Below are 22,532 nucleotides of genomic sequence, written 5' to 3' on the forward strand. Positions count from 1 at the left end.
CACACACACACACACACACACACACACACACACACACATATACCTTGAGGTGTGACAGGAAGCCGGCGTCTCTTTGGTGACCGCCGCGAGTCGCGGTAGAGAGGCTGCTCGTCATCGTCATAGTAACTGTCTGGGTGATGGTAGCCTTTGGGAGTCTCATACTCTGTGTCGCTGTTCTGGTACCTGTTAACATCATTTCTCATGAGACTTCCAGGAAGGCAACACTTTGGGCACTAGAACCAATGTGTAATGACGGAACTTCGTACTTTTTATAGGAAAGCAAGTGATCCAACATCTGATAGTAATAGTAATACAATAGTGGATTGGTGATTGCCACTTGGAAGTAAAATATCACATTTTGATTATGGAATGTAACCAGGGCTTAATTAATGGCGGAGCTTGTCAAAACTCGCCTCTGGAACCTGCCTCCTGCGCTCCGGTACATCTAGAAGGAGTATTGTCACCTCAAATGCAGACAATACAATACGTCTTTATTTAGACTGTTTATTATAAATTCAGCTTTCACATTTTCCCCTCAATGGTCCTTCCTGCAATGGACTGTGGATGAAATTGAACCGAGTTCTTTTTCTTTCTTTTTTTTTTTTAACAAATTTACACTTTATACAAAATTGTGTGTGGTCTGATCAAGCCATACTCTAGCTAGTTGCGGAGAGCTCCGCCTCCCCCTCACGCAAAAACAGTTGTCAATGTTTACAACTTGACTTGATGAGAAGTGTGGAAACCAGAGAGAGAGGGAAAAAACCCACAAGAGTGAAATGACGAGTGAGCAGTAGAAGTTAAAACCGCATGAAAATGCCATGGATTCATATTCACAAAATGAAACTTGTCATGCTGTCTAGCAGCTAGCTCTCTCTGGCAAAGGAAAGAGTGGAAGTGAAGAAAGAACGCATGCACAGTTGACGAGAGAGAGGGAGGGGGGTTTCTACTTTCCAGTTTCCCCCCCCTGAATCGTTCATAAATAATAGGGTTCTTCTATTGTTACAGCAAAATGACAGGTTCATGAGCTCCAGCACCTAATGATTTATAAATAAAGACTGTATGTAACACAGTACCCACCTATCTCCTGACAGCATGCTGTCTTCCTCATAAAACTCCTCGCCACTGTAGTATTCTCCAGAGTAGCGGTCCTCATCAAACTCCTCCTCCCTGCAGATGGTGGGGTGGTGGCTGTCTCCGCCGTGGGATCTGGTACAAGGTGAGGGAACAGTGGTCAGAGGTCAAAGAGGAGGGGGGGGGGGGGGGGGGCATGGGAACTGGGAAGAGGGCCATGCACTGCCATGCAGACGCAAGCCTCCAGGGAGAGCGGTGTAACTGAACGCACCTAATTTACTACTAAAACCACCACAGCCTACTGTATATAAGACAACAGGCAGAAGTGTCAAGCTTTGCATTCCTAAAAGTAACACTCCGTGAGTCACTTAATACAGATCTGTTTTTTTTAGTCATGAAGGCCTAATTTATACTTGGTCGTATGATGCGTCGCATGGGGAAAATAGCCACTCTACAAGCTCACAATGCATCACTTTGTATGGTAGAGTGCCTATTTTGGGAGCGTGACGTGCCATACAACAGAATATAAATCGAGCATTAGAATGTTTAAATGTAGGTTTTAAAAACATTCTATACATTTGGACATCTGTATCTTCCTCCAAAGCAAGCACTTCACCACGTCCTGTGGTGGTGGTCTTCTTCCTCACATGCATAAGGCAAGACTGGTCTTGGTGGTATATGCTGGCCACTCATACATGAAGAAGCAAGGTGTTAAGTGCACACTTATAAAAGGAGACAGTTGCGTATGAGAGGACCTGAAAGCATACAAAACAAAAAGACTCTTTCACACAGTCCATAGTCTTGCATTTCAAAACATTTATTTAAAGGAACACATTTAGGTTCCAATACCTTCGTCAGGCAAAGTATGACAAATTGCCCGATTACGGTCTTAGAACATTGTATTTCTTCAAATATATGATTTCATTACAATCATAGACGGTGTGCAGGAAGGTCTTAGAACCCTAATGTTGAATTTCTTCCAATACATGTCTGAGAGCCCATAGTGTGCAAGAGTCTCTATTTATGTTTTGCCCAGCTACACTCATAATCAAAACATTCTTGACTTTACTAGTTAACACAAGCACATGATAAAGATAGTTATGACTGGCCAGCATATTGCACGTACTATCACTGACGTAGCAGGGATGCAATCATTCAGTGTCCCAAAACCAAATAAAAGTGAATCAATAAACGGTATATATAAATACTAACCCCCCCCCCCCCCCCCCCACCACTGTACTGCTGGAGCCATACCTAGGAAAACAACATACCTAACATAGGTCTCATAGTAGCGCCTTCTGTCCAAGAGAGCAGAGAGGGATGGTTGAGAGAAAGCATTTTGGTTAGAAAGGAGAAAGGGAGAGTAGAGAACATAGGAGAGATAAAAGGATGACATACTGTATATAGTATATAGTGTATATATATCATACAGTATATGAGGCATATAGTACAGCATTCTCATATATATGCATGAGGGGGAAAGAGCATGATAAAGGTATGGTAGAGCGTACTAAAGATTGGAAACAAGCAGGAGATCATTTCTCTTTGGAAAAGTGACAGGAATGAAATTGTACCAACCTTTTTTGTTCTTTATTCCTTTAAAAAAAATCTTGAATAAGAAACAAAAAGCCCAATACCATGAATGGATATTGAGCATGAGGTATATTATGGGATGTAGATGACAGTGTACCCTTGGTCAGCTATGATAGTGACTGTCATTGAAGGAGCGGTGTCTTTGAAGCATTGTGTAATGAAGTGTTTAAACTACAGGTCTGAGACAAGAAGAGCAGGACTTTATAAGAAGTTGGTTCCTGCTGGTAGGTAGAAGGTTAAGAGGAACAGAATAGCGCTGTGATAGCTGAATGGAATGTTACTGTAGGGCAGTGGTTCTCAAACCTTTTAATTAAAAGGGCCCCCTTTGAGTACAAATGGAACCAAATGGAGCCATAAGGGTCCATTTGGTTCCATATGTACACTCTTAAAGTTCAAAGGAACACTCTTGGAGTTACAAACCTGTAAGGGTCCATTTGGAACCTCCTCGCGAAACACTGACCCCACTTTGAGAACCACTGCCGTTGGGACTACGATAAGGCTCACAAATCCCCTCAAACGCCCAATGACTATGCTATTGTATATATATATATATATATATATATATATATATATATATATATTATTATATTATAAGTTTTTTTTTATTTTTTATCTTGGTACCGTATGTTGCTAATCTTTAATATCATTGAATAATAATGAGGAGCCAAAACCAAAGAATGTGTCCTATAGACAGAATATAACTTTGTTTTTAAAGGTTGCCAAAAATATATTCATTCATTGAAAAACTCTTGCAGCCATTAAATCTTTTTGGTCATTAGTTCCATACCTTTGCCCCTGCGGTGTCCTGGGCTTGTCGTAGTCATAGTAGGCTCCGCGGTGGCCTGGGTAGCCATTGGGAGGGCCATGCTCGTAGTATCGATTGTGGCCCCCGTTGGGCAGGCCGGACATGTTGGCATTGTTGAGGTTGATGTTGGTAGACTTTGGTGACTTGCCGTAGGAGTTATGGTGGCGGTTGTGGTGGTGATGATGGTGGTGGTTGTCGTCATCGGGGTGGGTCATCGCGTTGGCGCGGCATAGGCGCCCCACCGGCTGCTCCATGTCGGCGTAGTGCGGAGGCGGTTGCACTTGAAGAGGCCGTTGCGTAGCGTTGGTTTGGTGGCCGTTGGAGCGGCGGTGGCCGCCGTTCATTTGGTTGACGTGGTTGCCAAAGAGGCCGCCATTGCGCTGCAAAGGAACACTTGCGGTCAACATTTCGAGGCCTCACACTCAAACCAGCGGAGGAGGCAGGTGCTTATTTGATGTTAAGTTTCTTTTTCAGAAATTGTATGAGCAAAAATAAGTTCAAAAGCTGGTTCAATGGCTTATGGCATAGGTGAATAAAATGAATGCAGACTTTTGTAGTTTGTTTGAACTACAATGGAGGAAACCAACAAAAACAAAGAAATTCAAATGAACTAAATAAGCTAAAATGCTGTTATATACAATTACTGTGATGTAGACTAGTTTGTTCACTCAGTGGCTGTGTATTGTACTGTTTACATTCTACTCATTTAGTGAAGGATAAATGTCTTTTTATACAGTATGTTCATTACCAGACTAAAGTTAAACAAAGTTTAACAAACACTTCAGCGTTCAGGTTGGGCCACCGATGCGCATCCTGTCGGTAGCCGACTCATTCATTGTGAACGTACGGTCGTGATTTTGTAGAAATAAAGTTCAGTTCTTTAAACGACACTATTTCATTTGATTATTTGATGGCGTGGTTTTTCATAGTTTGGATTATTTGTCTGGCGACGTTGACATGAGTTAAAACGTCTTAAATCTCCTTTTGAAAAGGGGAGCTCTTCCAGTCTCTCACTCACTCTCACTGATAATGTCTCTCTCCCACCATATGCTCTCTCTCTCTCTATCTCTCTCTCTCGTGGGCGTTGTATCTGTACCTGTCTCTTTTTCACTCTCACTCTCACTCTCTACTATATATAAAATTACGACCGTATGTTCATAATGAATGAGCCGGCTACCGACAGGAAGTGCATCGGTGGCTCAAGCTGAATGTGGAAGTGTTGGATGCATATTGCATAGCCCAGTGGGTGCCCTCATATTTCCAGGTCATGAACTTTAGGACAATAATTAAAAGCATAATATTAAACCTTACACCTCTCAGGCAGGTAAAATTGAATTAGTTACCCTATATACTTCCTCGTCTTCCTCTGGAATAAAGTCTACTAGATCGTCATCTTGCAGATCACATGATATCGCTCGGCGAATTTCAGGGCCCATATCATGCAGAGTGCGAAGCCCAGCCTGCAACCACAACAAAAGCACTAAGGGGCGGTGGCCGGGACCTTTCTCTGAGCCAAGAGACTACTTGCATTGCCAAATGTAACATCATAAGCCTGATTTATGCCTCATCGTATGACGAAGTCGCGCACTGAAAGGAGCAGATCTACAAGTGAACAGCGCGTTGTGCGCTTGCAGATTGGCTATTCCCGGCGCGCAACTCCGTCGTACGACAGAGTATGAATTAAGCGATACAATCAAACAAACACACATACAGGACATACTGTACACACAGCACTTCTGCTGGAATATGCATCACCTGACATTTACAATGCAGACTGTGACAGATGGGAACACTGTGAGACAGACACATGTCCTCTCCTGAATGTTCTGCTGTGGATGTGTGTTACTGACCAAACTGTGCTGGACACTATATTGTAGCAGTAACCTTTTATTTGATTTTGATCTTCTATGTCGTGCACATATTAAGCATAGTGATTTGACCTATAGGCTGTTCTGAGAAGCAGCATAACAAGATGATCAGGTTTCCCCTATACGTTTATGATGAAAAGACACATAATACGGTAGTAATAATAATAATAATAATAATATGGGTAATAATAATAACAATAATAATAATAATAATACAAGGCATATAATAAAAAAATATGCCTTGAGAGCCTAACAGAAGGGTAACGGAAACAAGCTGGGGCCATGTAGACTCCATGAGCCAATGGGTGACGTGCAATGCATGGAAATTCACATATCGTCACTGTCGGGGCGGAAACCACGTATGTCCCACTCCTAAACCATTACTGCTCAGGAAATGGTCAAAAGATCTTGTTGATATTCATTGTACCAACAGACACACTAACAACTCAAAAATAGCTAAAACAGCAGCTCCAAAAGCTCACAATGCTTTTCGATGCATTGTGAGCTTGTAGATCTGCTATTTTAAACATACAAGAAACTAAATGTGGAGATACGAGGTTACTGACCGACAGTGATGATATGATGACAACGATGTATGGACTCAGACAGTGACACACACTTAACATCATCAGTACCACACTGTAAAACCCTGAATTTAACCGCTTTCAACCTGCCATACATATTTGTGGAATTTTGAACATGTTCATACATTTCATACAAAAACTGTGGAAATAGCGTATCTACACTGTGAACTTGTAAATCATCTACATTTGCTATTAGGACCTAAGTGTTTAATTCACCCACAAACACACATCCTCACACACACGCACAGATACACGCCACGCACACACTTAATAGTTAAATGAGAACTCTGGCTTGTGCAATGCATAAGGAGCATAATGAATAGAGATACTGTTTATAGTAGTTCACACGCTATAGGACCATGAAACTACAAGAACAAATCAATACTGTGCTTCCATATCACTGTATGACCTGCTGAATATTAACAAGTCACATCATTAGAACATGTCTTCACACTGAACTTAAACACAAAACCCCACTGCACATACCAGTAATATACATTACATTTTCACACACAGATCCTAATGTTGTCATTATCTCTCTCTCTCTCTCTCTCTCACACACACACACACACACACACATGCGCGTGCACGCACGGTGGAAGCTCACCTGTAGGGCGATGGCGGTGTTGTTTTGGGAGGGGGTTGCACCCACCAGGCCTTCCTCTTTGCGTTTTTTGAATTTCCTGAAGTAGTCCTGTATCAGGAAGGTGGCATAGAACTTCCCCACGGTTACCTCATCATCTGAGTGAAGTGAACAGACCACACATATGCTTCCTGGGTCAGCAGGCCAGACTACACACAACGGCACCCTGGGAGAGAGAGCCTGCCCGTGACCCTTGCCCTTTGCCCCGGGCCGTCTCCTTCAGGCACTGGGACCACACTGTCACACAAGTACGTCTTACTGAATAATAGTCAAAATGGCGATGTGCTCGCCGGCACCGACCAGCCTTAAAAATACATTCAAATCATAATATACATCCATCTTGATGGTGTATATACTGTACCTCAAATCAACGAGATCCTTGTCTGTAGTTCAAAGAGAACATAGAACCAGATGTATACTACTATTTAACACGTATTCAACAGAGACAGTCGTTTTCAGGCTTTACGGTCACCGCTGTTTGCTGTTTTCTATCCCCAGTGATGGGCTAAAGATAGAGAAAACAGAACAAGCGGGGTCAAGTGCAACGTACCAATAACCGCATTGCTTTTACACAATGGTATTTACGTTTTGTTCTGAGCTGCTTTGATCCATGGTACATCAGCCTTTTAGGATCTACTTATAGACAACATACTTAGCGCAAATTAAGTACATTAATGTTGTTTGTCCATCTCTATACAGTTTATGTCTGACGATGCCATTTCACTTACTCTACTTACTTTAGCACATGCAAGCAAGCAGTAGGTTAGTATAGGTTAGTGATTCTGCTTGTGTTGACTGTCTGTATCTGTATGTAATCAGTACTGTATGTGATGGCGTTTGCATGTTTGTATATTGCTCTTTGTGTGTGCGTGGCTACGTGTGTGTGTGTGTGTGTGTGTGTGTGTGTGTGTGTGTGTGTGTGTGCGCGCGCGGCTGTGTGTGTGTGTGTGTGTGTGTGTGTGTGTGTGTGTGTGTGTGTGTGTAGGCTTTTATTTCTTTCAAGAGAGCTTGTGAGTGTGAGAGAATCATTCTGAAGCAGGGGTCTGAGTCACTTCTACATAACAAGGATGCTGGGGACAGAGATCGGAGAGAGAGGCAACACTAGTTCCATGCCACCACCCTGAAACAGAACTGCTTCAGAATATTCTGAAGCACTTACGACTGTTTGGATACATAGATATACAGAGAATGGAGGAGAAGCTGTGGGAGCTCAAGCAGTGAGAGAAGGACGCAGATTTAAGACAACGGAGAAAGAGGAAAGAGGAGAGAGAGAGAGAGAGAGAGAGCGCTAGAGAGAGAAAGAGAGAGAGAGAGAGAGCTAGAGAGAGAGAGAGAGAGAGCTAGAGAGAGAGAGAGAGAGAGAGAGAGAGAGAGAGAGAGAGAGAGGAATAAAAAGAGAGAGATTAGTGGAAAAAGACATAGCATGCATTGGCACAGTGGTCTATAACAGTGTTTCTCAACATGGTGTCCGGCGACCCCCAGGGGTCCGTGGAGGGGTTCCAGGGGTTCCTTAGCAAAATTACTTATAGTTAGGAACCAAATGGACCCTTATACATCTGTAACTCTGAGAGGTATATTAACACAGAGTATTTTTTTTTAGTTTTTAGTTTTTCACAGTGATTGGGGTCCCAGAGATGTCAATAATATCAAATGGGGGTCTGTCACCAGATGCATATCAAACTGGGAGCCCTTGCTTTTAAAAAGGTTGAGAATCACTGGTCTACAAGGCCATGCAAGCCCAAAGCCTACGTAATCTCCATCAGCATCCAGGACAGGGAGGTCTGTAGATAAACACACACATGGATGTTGACACACTGCTGAGCAGAGCAAAAATGGCAGGATACAGCTGTCATTTGTGTGTGAGTGAGAGTGTCTGAGTATGGATGAGAATGAACATACGTATCTTGGGAGAGTAGCTACAAGTGAAACAAGTCTCTCTTCTCTGCACAGTTGTTTAAACATGGAAACATGGGCATTGGAGAACGGAATAAGCCTGTGGCATTTGGTGTAGGTTCATCCAATGACGTTTTATTATGTATACTGTATAACAGTGGTTCCCAAACCTTTCAGGTCGAGACCCAAAAGAGAGATTAGACGTTTGCCTGGGACCCAAACTAATAAAAACAGCAGATCTACATGGACACAACGCATCGCTTCATGCGGCGTTGGGAGCTCGTAGATCGGCTATTTTCATTTCTAATTTATGTAAATTCTTTAAAAAATATTTGATTTATTCAAGAAATTATTTAAAAATAAAATATATATTTCGTATTAATAATGAAAACGTTAGAAAAAATGTGTCCGCGACCCACTGTTTGGGAAACAGTGCTGTATAACGTATCGGGGCGGCTTTAGGCACATGAGCGATTTGCTCGGACAGACACAGGCTGCAGTATTGACTGACCACCGGCAGGAGGCACCACTTGGTCTAGCAGCTTCGTGGGGGTCCTCTTCCAGATTTTTTTGATGACTGCTCGGAGCTCCTCGTTGGCCTGCTCTAGATTACCTGCACAGAGAAAGACAAACAGCCTGAGAAACTATCTCACAAATCAATGGCCCTTTAAGCCAGATCTACACTTAGTCGTATAACAGTGTAAAGCGGCAGATTACACAATCCACAAACTGTACTACGGTAACTGATCGCCGGGAACACTGAATTGTATGTTTGTGGGGCAGTGGTACAGTGCAGTGTTTGTCACATACCGTCAGTTTTTATCTTCAGGGCTGTGCGCACCAACGCAAACAGAGTGGCATTGAACATGACTGTACCGTCACTGTTGAGAGGCATGTTCATGGCTACCAGTCTCTGAAAGAAGAGGGTTTGTCAGGTTGTAATAGGATTGATTAATGAGAAGAGAAGAGAAGAGAAGAGAAGAGAAGAGAAGAGAAGAGAAGAGAAGAGAAGAGAAGAGAAGAGAAGAGAAGAGAAGAGAAGAGAAGCATACCTTGCAAGCCACTCTATGAGGACATAGTTTCCCAAAGCCAAGAGGAGGCTGGATACGGCGGAGCAGAGTAACAACATCCAGATGCTTAATTCTGCCCCTGTATGAGATGAAAGCCCAAATAAGAGTCACTTATTTAAAAGACAAACTGCTTTAATGAGACATACATAATGATCTCTATATAGATAGATGTAGATACACAATAAATATAGATACAGTACAGACATAGAATTAAGCACATACTTAGCCTCTGGGTCATACTCTGACCAGATTCTTTTGAACTCGTCTAAGTGATGTGGGCCCAGAATGGACCAATCGCGCGTTAGATAGTCAAAGTTGTCCATGATGACAGCCACAAACAAATTGATAATCTGGAGAAGTACAAGAACAGACAAGGGTTCCAGTACATCTTCATGCTTCTAATTCTGGTGATGTGTATGGGACGTTATGTACTGTACACTATGCATGGTGCATTACACACAATGTACGTACCAGGAAGGCGCAGAGCATGTAGAAACTGATGAAATAGATTATGGCAAATCCACTGCCACAGGTATGCTCCTCTCCAGGGTTGTAGTCTGACTCCGGGTCACACAGCTTCCCTGACACACATGCCAGCATAATCTCCTGCCAGGATTCCCCTGTGGCCGACCTAAGCAGGATGCCCACAGTAAATCAAGTGTAGCAGTCCTACCAACAACGTACGGACGGCAAAAATCCATCTTCCGTCAAACTCACACCCCACCCCCCATCCATGTTTTTGTCGCATTCCTGAGCCAATAATTTGGTGACGGCGGGAGTCTCCGGTATCTCATCATTGCTGAGTAGCCGCCAGGAATGAGCCAAAAACTAAAAAATATACATGAATTCAAGGCTTCATGACATGTGTATAGTAATTGATAGAAAATAAGTCATTTTTTGGGTGAGCTACTCCTTCAAGTTAAGTGGACAGTTGTTTGGTCATTTTCTTACACACCTAAAGAGCAGCAGCACAGCCTGAGGAAATGTTTGGAAGTTGTTGTTCCTGTTGATTTGCGTGCCGTCCACCATGGCTACCTTTCCAAACATCTGAAATGGAATCATTGTCAATCATTTGGGTAATAAGAAAATGCCAAGCACAAGTCAAATCCTGTTACAGTTTAGAGTTAGACCCACTAGTGCGATGTCCGTTGGAAATGTGCATGCAAGCTCAACTGGAGAGAGCTCAGGACAACATGCATTCCCAGGTGGTGGAACTGAACCATTACTTATTGTTACCTTACTATGTAGGCATGTATGTTTGTGTGTACATTGCCTCCATTGGTTTTTACTTATAGTTACATTATCATTGCTTTTATTATTGTTTTGTTTTTATGTGTAGCCCTTTGGGATATGATTTGTGATACTGGGCCATGATAAATTTTCACTTATTAAATATGTCTAATTTTAAGATGAACACGCCCAACAGCATGTATTCTTACTGTGTGGTTGGACTGAATAGATAAGAGATGTGATGAAACAATTAGCAGTCACTGACCTGCATGCCAATAACAGCATAGATGAAGAACATCATAGCGATCAGCAGAGCCACATACGGTAGAGCCTGAAAACAAAGGATGTGATTAAGAACCATGAATCCAAGCCTTGGAGATTTCCCCCTGGAACAGTGATGAAAAGTAACTCAAGTACATTTACTTAAGTGCTGTACTTCAGTAATTTTTTTAGGTATTTATTTATTTTTGAGGGGCGTGAGCCCCTCCTATGTTCAGCTTTGAAGTGTGTAAACACAAACATTAAAGACAAACGTGAGGACGCAAATTGTGATTGGCCAGATTGAGATGATGTATGATGACGTTTTTTTTCTTCGTTTTTTTTGTTTCAGTTTTGTTTTAATGTATTTGATTTCAAATAATGTTCGAAATAAATTCATTCATTCATGTACTTCTATTTTCAGTACTTATTTACCTTATTTACTCCATTACATCTCAGTGGCAAATATTATACTTTTACTCCACTACAATATTTGAAAACCTTAGTTAGTAGTTACTTTGTAGATTTTGATTATCATTACAAAGCATCACATATATATAAGCCATATATATAAATTTAGTCTATTTGAAAATACACGATCTACAAGCTCACAATGCGTTGCAATGCATTGTGAGCTTTGTAGATCAAAATGTGAGTACTTTTCCCACCATTGCCCTTGAATCACTGAGCGGTCAACAGCACTGCAGCTCACCTGGAATGACTTGATGAAAGTCCACAGCAGGGTGCGAATGCCCTCCCCTCGACTCAGCAGCTTGACCAGTCGCATGACTCGGAACAAACGGAAGAAGGTGATGGAGATGCGAGCACTGTCCTCTGTGTTCTGTTGGGGGAGGGGGAGTGACAGCGTGGTCAGAGAACAGGAGGGCAGCGGCGAGTTCACTGCACACAGGGTACCTGGCTGTGCTTTGCTGCATGATTAAGGCCTAGCACGGATACATATGGGCTGGCAGCATCACTGCATCCTCAGCAACATGGAAAGTCATCAACTTACGTTACAATTTAAAAGGAAGCATAGCTTCCTTGGCTGATACCATGGAGTACATTTATAACGTGCACATTTTAACCACTTTCAATCCGTTCTTTTGGGGCGTGTTGTTACAGGCGAACATTATTTTTGTGCCTACAGTTGATGAGCCAGAGTTGTGTGACTATGCAGTGTGGACGCAGCTGATATGTTTCTGTGAGATTGTTTGGAAAGCACCGACAGGGGCCTTTCTACTGTACAGACCTATACAGGGGAGGAAGCAAGGAGGCAAGCATGCTGGTAAAACCTCGCCATACTTGACAGGACACGTCTGCACAAGCATGGCACCCTCTGTCCAGAGTCACAGAGTCACTGCATGCGGAGTCACAGTGGGACCAACCCGTATAGTGGGTCAGCTGGGAGGTTCAAAGGTCAAAGCTGGGTGACCTGATCCTAGGATGGGGGGGGGGGGGGCATCCATGGGTCACTTGCCCCACGCAGGGTGGTGGAAGAGACCATGTACTGTAGGGTTGTCAACTTTACAAACGTGAGGAGCGGCCCCTTCCACAAGAACAAACAAAACCAAAACAAAACTCCTGCCGCTCCCATGGACGCGTCACCACGTTTGAGTGACACTCTCCTTAAAAAGGAAAACAATAAAACAAAACCAAAGAACTCCAAACAGTTAGGAAGAATGAACAGCGAAGTCTAGAGGATATAATTTTGCAAACAAAGAAATGAAGGACACAAAAGAAACATCTGAGAAATGAATGCGAGAATTCAAAACAGAGAAATGGAAACCTTGTCGAGAACAGAAAGGAGCTTGACAAAAGTGATACGATAGATTACAAGAGGTATTATAACCGAAAAGCAAAACAAACAAACAAACCAAACAAACAAACAAATGCAAATCTTAACATGGGCATGGCCCTGAGAGTGTTTGGGGGGTGGGGGAGCATCTTACCCCCTCATCATCCACCTGAGGAGCCTCCGTTGGCTTTAAAATCAAAGACCTGGATTAATGACTTATTATACAACGTTACCAGAACCTGCAGGTCTCCAATTAAATGTTGGGACAAACGATAAACACATGACATTGCCCTTACAATAAGACTACACCAGGACAAACTATCACTATGCTTATGCTTATCACATATAAACAACACAATATAAAACTGATATGACTATACTGTCTTATTGTTACACTATGACATTAAACACAGGCATTCATTGACGGTACAGTTACTCTAATGACAAACATACAATGTCACCTTAATGCTTTAAACACTTAACACAACAAAAGGGTTCTTAATGCTGAGCATGTGCAAGGAAAACTGACAAACATCAGACGACTTAAACACTAACGTAATACTGAAGACTGGCACACAACTTTATCACTCCCCCGTGTAATGGTAATGGCTGGCACAATTAAATGGTCTTAATGGTTTATACATGTTTGAAATGCTTGGGGCTCTATTGACAGTGGTAATGACGAGCTAAATTGCACAAAGCAATTTCATTAATTCACACCACGGTAACAGCACTATTTGTTAGTTGGCAACCAGCCCAGTTTCATACTGTAGCTACTGTACTAGCTAAAGGTATATTTGTCCAGTATCCCACAATATACACACACCAACGTTTAACTTTAGATCAGAATAATACTGTATATTGTGTCCACTGTGGATTATTGTTACCAACCACACACACACAAAAAGTCTACATGTATAGGTTGATGTCAAGGCAAAATGCCAACAGCTATCTCACTGTAATCAGGACTGTGATGAATTAATGAAAAATGAGTCTTTAAAATGGTGTGAAGCATTTAAAGTGTAAATGAGACAGTCAGTTCTTGCTGACCACCAGAACTGAAGAAAATGTTTGCAAGTCTGGATGCACGCATGTGTGCATCCAGACACACACACACACACACACACACACACACGCACGCCCAGACACACACACACACACACACACACACGCACGCACGCACGCACGCATGCACACACACACACACACACACACACACACACACACACACACACACACACACACACACACACACACACACACACACACACACATTTAATTTGATAAAATGTGAATAAAATGTAATAACATCCCAAAATCGACAGTGTCCGTCCTGTATATTTGTATGTGGAGAGAATCCAAGTAATGAGGTGAATTTGACTTGTTACAGTGGCAGACACACTGAACCTGCATAATAATGAGATGTATGGCTTCACAGCAACAATAATGCGAGCGACTCAATATTGCATTGCACGGCGGTGTCACCTGCAGAAAATCTGCTATTGTTGACAAATGACACCGTTGTGCTACGGAATATAAATCAGGTATAAAGATCAGCCGGAGACTGGAAAACTAAAGAGAGCAACTCCAGACAGATTATGGCTTCATTCACATCCCTCAGCCCAGGAGTTTCACACGCTCTTATATGTGAAGTGCAGAATAAGCAGAAATAATAAACGGTGGTATTAGCCTGAGGAGGTTCTTTAGCTAATCCTGGTCACAGCCTTGATGGAGCATGCGTTGAGCACTGGCAACGTTGCAGACAAGCACCGCATACATACAAGATATTTTGATGGGGGGAGGGGGGGCATTGGTGAACTGATAGTAGCATTGCAGCAGCAACCCATGCATTGTCAACCGTGCCCTGTAACAAAGCTGCCACAGGAGGGCGCTCTCACAGTCCAATGCAGAGAGAAATGAGTGAGGAGGGCAGAGGGAGGACCAGAGAATACAAAGGTGGTTGGAGAAAAAGAGAGAAACAAATAATACAGAGGAGGGAAATAAACTGACTTAAAAAGAATGTACAAGGTGAAAAAATATACAACAAAAAAAAGGAAGAAAAAAAAGACAGAAAGAGGTTTAAGGGGAAAGAGGGATAGGTAGGTTTTGTAGAACTTGGTCATGCACCTGACTGGAGTCTACACACCTGCTCTACATATGTGCTCCGTTCTGAGCTTTAAGAGCTCACTACAGGAAAATAGAGCAGAACACAGAGACAATCACTCACAGAGACACAAACACAAGATCAACAAAGAACCTCAAACTCAGCTGCATTAAACCTCTGTGGGAATTGATTACAACAATCACAACATCGTCCCGTTTATTCTTCGACCTCCGGTCTTACCTGATGACTGGATGTGAGTGAGCAGCACTAAAACCTCTGAGATTTATCGCGCTAATTTTAATGAAGCCTCACGTCTATCCAGCTGTGTGTGTGCTGTCTATCTTCACTGGAACTGTATAATTAACAATGATGCGTTACAGTACATCAGGCGCCAGTGACGCCGATTCAGCCTACACAAATTTAAGGAATGGAAGTCAAAAATATGACAATTCTTCTAAACAAGCTCAATATTTCAGATTATCGACTGCATAGTTTAAAACATGAATGAGTGCTGTTGTTAATCGATCCTCAACATAGTCCATAGGGTGAACATGTCCAAGCTCTGAGCTCCAGGGCCATTCTGTCTGGAGTTTAAGATCGGGTATGGCAAGAGAGAAAGGACAGACTTCACAAAGGGAGAAACTGACCGGAAGGGTGGGCCGAGCGCCGAGCGCCATCTGTGAGGGTCATGACATGGAACGGATGTTAGGCCGACACCTCACACGACTACTGCACATGCACTGCAAGAGACTCCAACACCTAAACACTACTGCACATGCACTAACTGGCACAGGCACACAGCCGCAAGACTCAAGAGTGAAATGGATAAAGCATACAGCGGAAACATAGCCTAGATCAGCCATTACAAATTGCATAAAACTAGTTTTTAAATCGTTGCTGATCTAGTTGATCTATGTCCAGTAAACACAGAGGAGCAGCCGCATGCAATGACAGCACACCACAAATAACAGGTGAAAGACGCCTCACAAGATCTGTCTATGAAGACCTTGTGAAATCAACATCACCATAAAACAATCATGGTTTACACGCACGCACGCACGCACGCACGCACGCACGCACACACACACACACACACACACACACACACACACACACACACACACACACACACACACACACACACACACACACACACACACACACACACACACACACACACACACACACACACACACACACACACACACACACACACACACACACACACACACACACACACACACAGTGTATGTACATATAAACACCCATGCATGAACATTCCCCACGGAAAGTTGAAACAATGTTAGTGTCTATACACATCACACACACACACACACACACTCATGCACAAATACTCATTTTGAAACATGAACACAGGAACACATGATATCTCCAGAAAAACAGCACTGCAGCTCAGACAATAGATCACTCAGGAGGGCCTTGGGGTTGGGGGGAGGGGTTGGGGGTTGGTTGAGCAGTGAGACTTCAATACACTGCAGCTACAGTAAGCACCATGTTGTCTGGTAGAAAAAACGGAAAATGTGGCAAAATGCCAAACATGTAGTGCTCTTGTGTCAATCGTTGTGTGTGTGTGTGTGTGTGTGTGTGTGTGTGTGTGTGTGTGTGTGTGTGCGCGTGCGTGCGTGCGTGCGTGTGTGTGTGTGTGTGCGTGTGCGTGTATTTCTTTAGTGACATGAGTGTCACCTGTGTGTTTACAAGGTTTGCCTAGTTTTTAAAACACTGCCCAGCCAGGCCATAGAGAGAGAAGAGTAATGAGGGATGAGTGGTTGTAGATTAGTAGTCATCCACCATTTTATTCCTTCTTGATATGAACTCGGAAAGGACTGATTGTTACAGTGACCTTTAGGATAAACCCTTATTCTGTGCTTTTATTGTACTCAGAATTGCATACAGCATGTATATATTCTTTAGCCCAAGTCAATAAAACATTAGATGACTAATTTTGTTCTTAATCCATTAGCACCGTAAATGGGGTCCCAAAGATAAAGTTGCCATCAGACGAACTACACACAAAAAGACATTTGCTTTTTGTTTATCATTGCCATACTTGCCTCAACAAGTTTCTATGGAAACAAAATGAACAGGAGTAAGAATTAGACAAGCAATCAAAAACATTGCAAGCCAACCTTCTCTTAACCATAATACCATACCAGTCTAGGTTCCAAAGAGAAAAAAACATGGGACATCTTTAATGGAACATACTATATGTGCACTTTCAGGTAAAAGGTAAAACATTGACATCATGTTTTCCAGAAAACGGGTCATGACTCCTGTAGCAAACTGTAAACCATTATTCAGAAGTCTACATGCAGAGGTTGTTACTATACAGTGACCTACATGGGAGGTTAATTCAATGGTTAATTCAATAGACAGAGAACATCCACCAACAGACAATGCCAAATTGATACGTGATACCACGTCGTACGACGGTGTCCTGTACCGAAAATAGCTGACGTACAAGCTCACAACACGTCACATCGTGTCGTGTTGTGAGCTTTTAGATTTGATATATATTTTAGATAGATATCTTCGGCACGGGACACTGCTGTACAACTAAGTATGAATCGGGTTTAAGAAGCCAAACTGAAGCTTTACAGAAAAAGCCAACGACCAACAATTTTTTTTTATACATAAATGATTATATTAATTCTTAAAAACATTCGGAAGTGGAGGCCTTCCAGTGGTGTAAAGTAACTATGTACATTTACTCAAATACTGTACTGTACTGTACTGTACTGTACTGTACTGTACTGTACTGTACTGTACTGTACTGTACTGTACTGTACTATTTCACAATAAAAGGGTTTTAACTCTAAGCTCTAAACGTTTGTGAACGCCCTGACCTTTTTTAAGTTGCTCGATTCAGTGTTTAGATATTGATTTTATCAGACACAGCCCAATCCTTTACAAACCCATTTTAACTCCAAACTCTGTCCTTGTTCTTGTGACTCATACTTCCCTTTTAAAATGTATGGAGATAAATATTCTGTGACGGAAAGGGAAGGGAAAATGAAAAATTTCAAATACATTTTGATAAAATTGATACCAATACCGATGCCAATTCTTTTGTACTTTTGCAAGTATTTCTACATTGCAGTGTTGATACTTTTACTTAAGTAAAATATGTGAGTACCTTTTCCACCACTGGGGGCCTCTACTAAGCACTAAGCACGCTCAGAACACAAATCAAGTTCAATCATTCATGACACAAAGAGAGATTCACATGGATACTTTAAAACTGCATTAGAAATGGCCAGTACTTGGCTTCATTGTAAGGCTTCAGTTCCATGATGGGAGGCAGAAAAAGCAGTACTTACGTTCACTTCAGTGATAGCAATATCGACGACGCTACCAACAACAATTAAGGCATCAAACGTGTTCCAAGCATCAGGGAAATAGTGCTGTTAAACGCATAATACAACATGTACGGGGAGAGATGATAAAGAGGTAGGTGTGATGTAGAGAGGGAGAGAGGAGGGGGGGGGGGGGGGGGTTGAAGAAACAAGCAGGAAAGAAAGAAATACAAATTGGATGTATGAAAGGATTGTTGAAATGGCGGGGTCAGGAGAGGAGAAGAGAGAGAGAGAAACAGATCAGATATTAAAAGCTACAATCCGTAACTTTGATATCCCACCAGGGATTTGTACCACCCTATAATAAATATAGTATTAACATAGTCCTCTAAGATTACAGATTGGTTAAAATAATGCTTTATTCGCAAACAAAATTATGGATCGCAGCTTTAAGATGTTAGTGATTAGAGAGAAGGCAAGATACTTCAGGCCTCCAGAGAATCGAGTCCTGCCACGGAAAAGCTGTTCCGCGGTCAGAGGGACCTCCAGATGACGGTGAGAGGACAAGGGTAGAGAATGACTGGTCGGAGGTGGTCTTACTTACATCAATCTCACTGAGGACAATGTCTACTATGCTGCCCATCACAACCATGGCGTCAAACACGTTCCAGGCGTCACCGAAATACCCCTGAATGAGTTTAGAGGTGTAGGCAGGGCGGTTTTCAGATAAACATAATTAACAAAATAATTAACAAAATTAACAAGCGCTCAAATCTGCGGAATTTAATGTGTTTATCTTTGTAACGTCTACACGGCACACAAAGCCTTTATTAATCACTGCATTATACAATTGCTGTTCACGTGGCAGTCACTTGCCGATACTAGTAGCCAGTGTAAAAGCCCACAACGTGCCACTAGACCTGTCACAAATATTAGATCATTGTCATAATCGTCATAAACATGTTCCATGTTCCATGTTCCAGGTCAGCAAAACTGCATGTCAGTCTACTCAGTAGACTGACATGCAGTTTAACTCTACTGTATAAAAAGCCCCAAAAATATCTTTAAAAGAAATTACATTTTGATTAATTTAATGTTCCAATAATGTTCAACGACATTATTTGAGTGACAATTAATCATAAAGGAACATACAGTATTATAATCATGACAGCCCTACGCACCACGCTGTGACACGTTGCAAACTTGTAGACCGGTAATTTACGCTACATGACACCGGCGCTAGTATATATGAAGCATAAGCAATTGTATCACCACTGCACAACACACTGTGGTTTCTTACGCTATCTCTGTCCTTCTTTGGAACACAGATCTGTTTTCCGGGAAGTAGAGTCGAGGCAAAATATGCGAGGGGAAAAAGATCCAGTCATTCACAATCCTGTCCTCTCAAATTTTATATATTATAAATATTACATTAATATAATAATGTTTATCATTTATATACTGTATATAAACAAGGATTTGCGTGTGTATATGTATTTGCAGATGCTTCACATACTGCTGCGTGTATGTGTGCTTTAGTGTGTGTGTGTGTGTGTGTGTGTGTGTGTGTGTGTGTGTGTGTGTGTGTGTTGTGTGTTGTGTGTTGTGTGTACTGCAGTGTACAGCATATGTTTTTGTATCTGTTATCTGCCTATGTGCCGACAGTATGTGCTGCTTGCCCCTAGGCCATAGGTATGTGCAGTACAGTATGTGTATGAATATGGTACATGTGTACATGTCATGCATATCTGCTGTCGGGCAGTATCGACTTTGCATGTTTTTCATACTACAGTATCACACAAAAGTAGCAAAAATAAAAGCTCACAACGTTGTGACTAGAGGTAATAGATTTGGTATTTCTGTTATTTCTGATTATATTTTTTTAAGTGAAAGTGAAAGTTTTTTAAATAAATATTTAAGCAATGAAATGGTTCACAAGAGCTTGTGACAAAATAATAACTACATTGGATAAGTTGTTTTGGACATACCACCTGACAGTGGCGAATCTGGCGATATGGCATACGCAGTATGAATATGATGTGTAGGTTAGTTGGGTGAAGGTGCAGCCTACCCTGGGTTTGAAAGCAATGAGCTTCAGAACCATTTCCGCAGTGAAAACAGTAGTGAAGACCATGTTGAGAATGTCCATCACATAGTTGAAAAGTGCAGACTGGCCGTAATGCTGCAGTGAGGACAGAGGGAAAAGCAAAGGGAGCATGATTTGTAACTGTGAATATGAAGTCATAGGATATCAAGATTGCGAAAGATTAACATAAAAGTGACAAGGAATTGGGCTTAAGAGTGAACCTACACTCTGGTGCAATTTAAAAAATGTGTCGTGTTCACACTGGCAGATGCAAAGCTACAATCTATCATTAATTTTCAATGGAAGCCAGCGAAAATGAAGATGCAAAGCGAACCCCGACGTTTGTAGCTGCTCAAATCTACAAAGCTAAATACGTTGAGCTGGCTTCAGCTGCAGCTACGAACATGTTTAATCATTTCCACTCACCATTGCTCTCCATACAATACCTGCTTGTAATGGGGGGAAACTCCTTATTTCTGTCCGCTAATTCCATGTTCTTTTTAACCCCAGGCTTTATTTTCCTTTATATATTTTCTCACTTGTTGGACACACACTGATGACGTCAACGAGCATTTTCATCTACACTTCAACAGAGACGGAGCGACAAATCAGATTTGTTTTGTAGCTTTGCATCTCTTGTAGCTGCCAGTGTGAAGAGTTCATGTACAGTAACACCCCGAATATTTGGCACACAGAGGCTTCTTACCTGGACAGCCAAGCAGAGTGTGTTGAGCATGATGAGAACGAACATGATATACTCGAACGGCGTGGAGTTCACCACATACCAGAACTTGAACTGGTATGGGTTCTTAGGGATGTACCTTCTCAATGGACGGGCTTTGAGAGCGTATTCTACACACTGGCGCTGCATAGAAATACACAACAACAATTAGTAAGACTTGTGTGTTTTGTTAGGCACTAGTAACATTATAGGAAATGTCTATATTACACAGTTACTAATTTATATGAATTTGCCATTTTCAACACTAGTGCAATGCCCGTTCGTTCGGGGGAATGTTTAATGGTTGGAATGCATGGCCGTTCGTATCAGGCTGATTCTGGAAAACTAGTCCTCTGATCGACTTTACACCAGCCGAGTGTAAGTCATTCAGCCGAGGCCGGTTTGGAGAATGGCTCATCCGATCAACTTCACACTCAACCGGTACTCCTATGGGTCCTCACTCAGTACATCCGCCAAGTAAGTGCAAAGCCGATTGGTTGACTAGGACAGCCATACTGACACATTACTGGAATGTATAGTATAGATAGATAACAGCTATGTTAAGAATAGAATATTTATCACACACACGCACGCACGCACGTACGTACGTACAGTCACATGCACGCACACACGACAAAGTAGAGCATTCATCTACAAAAAACCCATGCAAAATGAAAATATGGAGATGAAGTGATTTCTGCCCGACAGCAACGATATATACTGTATATACAGTATATACATTTACACAATATAAAACTAACACCACCTCATACACTCATAACCACACACTTCACAATGCTGACCTGGTTCTTGTCAAGTTCACAGTTCTTGTACTCTTTCTCTCCCTGTTCCTGAAATGTTACGATCACAAAACCTACGAAGATGTTCATCATGAAGAAGGCGATGATGATGATGTAGATGATGAAGAAGATGGAGATCTCTATGCGGTAGTTGTAGATGGGACCCGCGTTCTCCCTGTTGGAGTCGATGGCCTTGTACAGCAACCTGACGGAGAGGAGAGGTGTTGGTTTCATTCTATACTGATGATTAAAAACAGCAAAACACACAATTATCTGAGCCAAAGCTACAATCTGGGCCTTATTTTAATTAATAAAATGTTACTTTAATCAATCGGTATGGTAGAGCATGCAATATAACAGTGGTTAGAGTTGGTCATCCGACTCATCCCTAAAATTCAATAGAGATTTTTTTAATCAGGCTAGGACACTGTCAATAAAGTTATTGAAACATACTTCTGAGAGTGAGATTACATTCTGATGTAATGTAGAAAACGTATATATAAAACGTATAAAATATTGCCAGGTTTACTCACTGGATCCCAAAGGGGAAGGGGGTGAATTATTATTATATATTTTATCAAACAAAAGTAAATAGCAATATCAAGGAAGTATGGCAATACTACATTTTATGAAAGATTGTGCCAAGCTTACTCATAATGTGTATGTCAAAGCATGCAGAGCAAGGAGTGTTGTCTTA

The 22,532-nt window shown here is 41.9% G+C and overlaps 1 protein-coding gene across 1 annotated transcript in view; it reads right to left on the bottom strand.

Annotated features, from left to right (window-relative positions):
• Positions 1 to 22,532, bottom strand: part of cacna1da (calcium channel, voltage-dependent, L type, alpha 1D subunit, a) — a gene marked incomplete at its 5' end in the record, with an annotated part of 72,642 nt that overhangs the window by 3,815 nt on the left and 46,295 nt on the right. The window contains 19 exons of the mRNA XM_080778071.1: positions 44 to 183; positions 1,078 to 1,206; positions 2,343 to 2,369; positions 3,452 to 3,849; positions 4,813 to 4,929; positions 6,529 to 6,662; positions 8,969 to 9,070; positions 9,268 to 9,370; positions 9,510 to 9,606; positions 9,750 to 9,877; positions 9,999 to 10,158; positions 10,483 to 10,574; positions 11,023 to 11,088; positions 11,728 to 11,856; positions 12,965 to 12,997; positions 18,253 to 18,336; positions 20,300 to 20,410; positions 21,021 to 21,179; positions 21,839 to 22,040. Coding sequence (XP_080634197.1) covers positions 44 to 183; positions 1,078 to 1,206; positions 2,343 to 2,369; positions 3,452 to 3,849; positions 4,813 to 4,929; positions 6,529 to 6,662; positions 8,969 to 9,070; positions 9,268 to 9,370; positions 9,510 to 9,606; positions 9,750 to 9,877; positions 9,999 to 10,158; positions 10,483 to 10,574; positions 11,023 to 11,088; positions 11,728 to 11,856; positions 12,965 to 12,997; positions 18,253 to 18,336; positions 20,300 to 20,410; positions 21,021 to 21,179; positions 21,839 to 22,040 — 2,411 coding nt within the window. The remainder of the gene's footprint in view (positions 1 to 43; positions 184 to 1,077; positions 1,207 to 2,342; positions 2,370 to 3,451; positions 3,850 to 4,812; positions 4,930 to 6,528; positions 6,663 to 8,968; positions 9,071 to 9,267; positions 9,371 to 9,509; positions 9,607 to 9,749; positions 9,878 to 9,998; positions 10,159 to 10,482; positions 10,575 to 11,022; positions 11,089 to 11,727; positions 11,857 to 12,964; positions 12,998 to 18,252; positions 18,337 to 20,299; positions 20,411 to 21,020; positions 21,180 to 21,838; positions 22,041 to 22,532) is intronic.

Source organism: Protomyctophum bolini (assembly GCF_963924005.1).
Source record: "Protomyctophum bolini genome assembly, chromosome: 2".
In the NCBI taxonomy this organism is placed as follows: Eukaryota; Metazoa; Chordata; class Actinopteri; order Myctophiformes; family Myctophidae; genus Protomyctophum; species Protomyctophum bolini.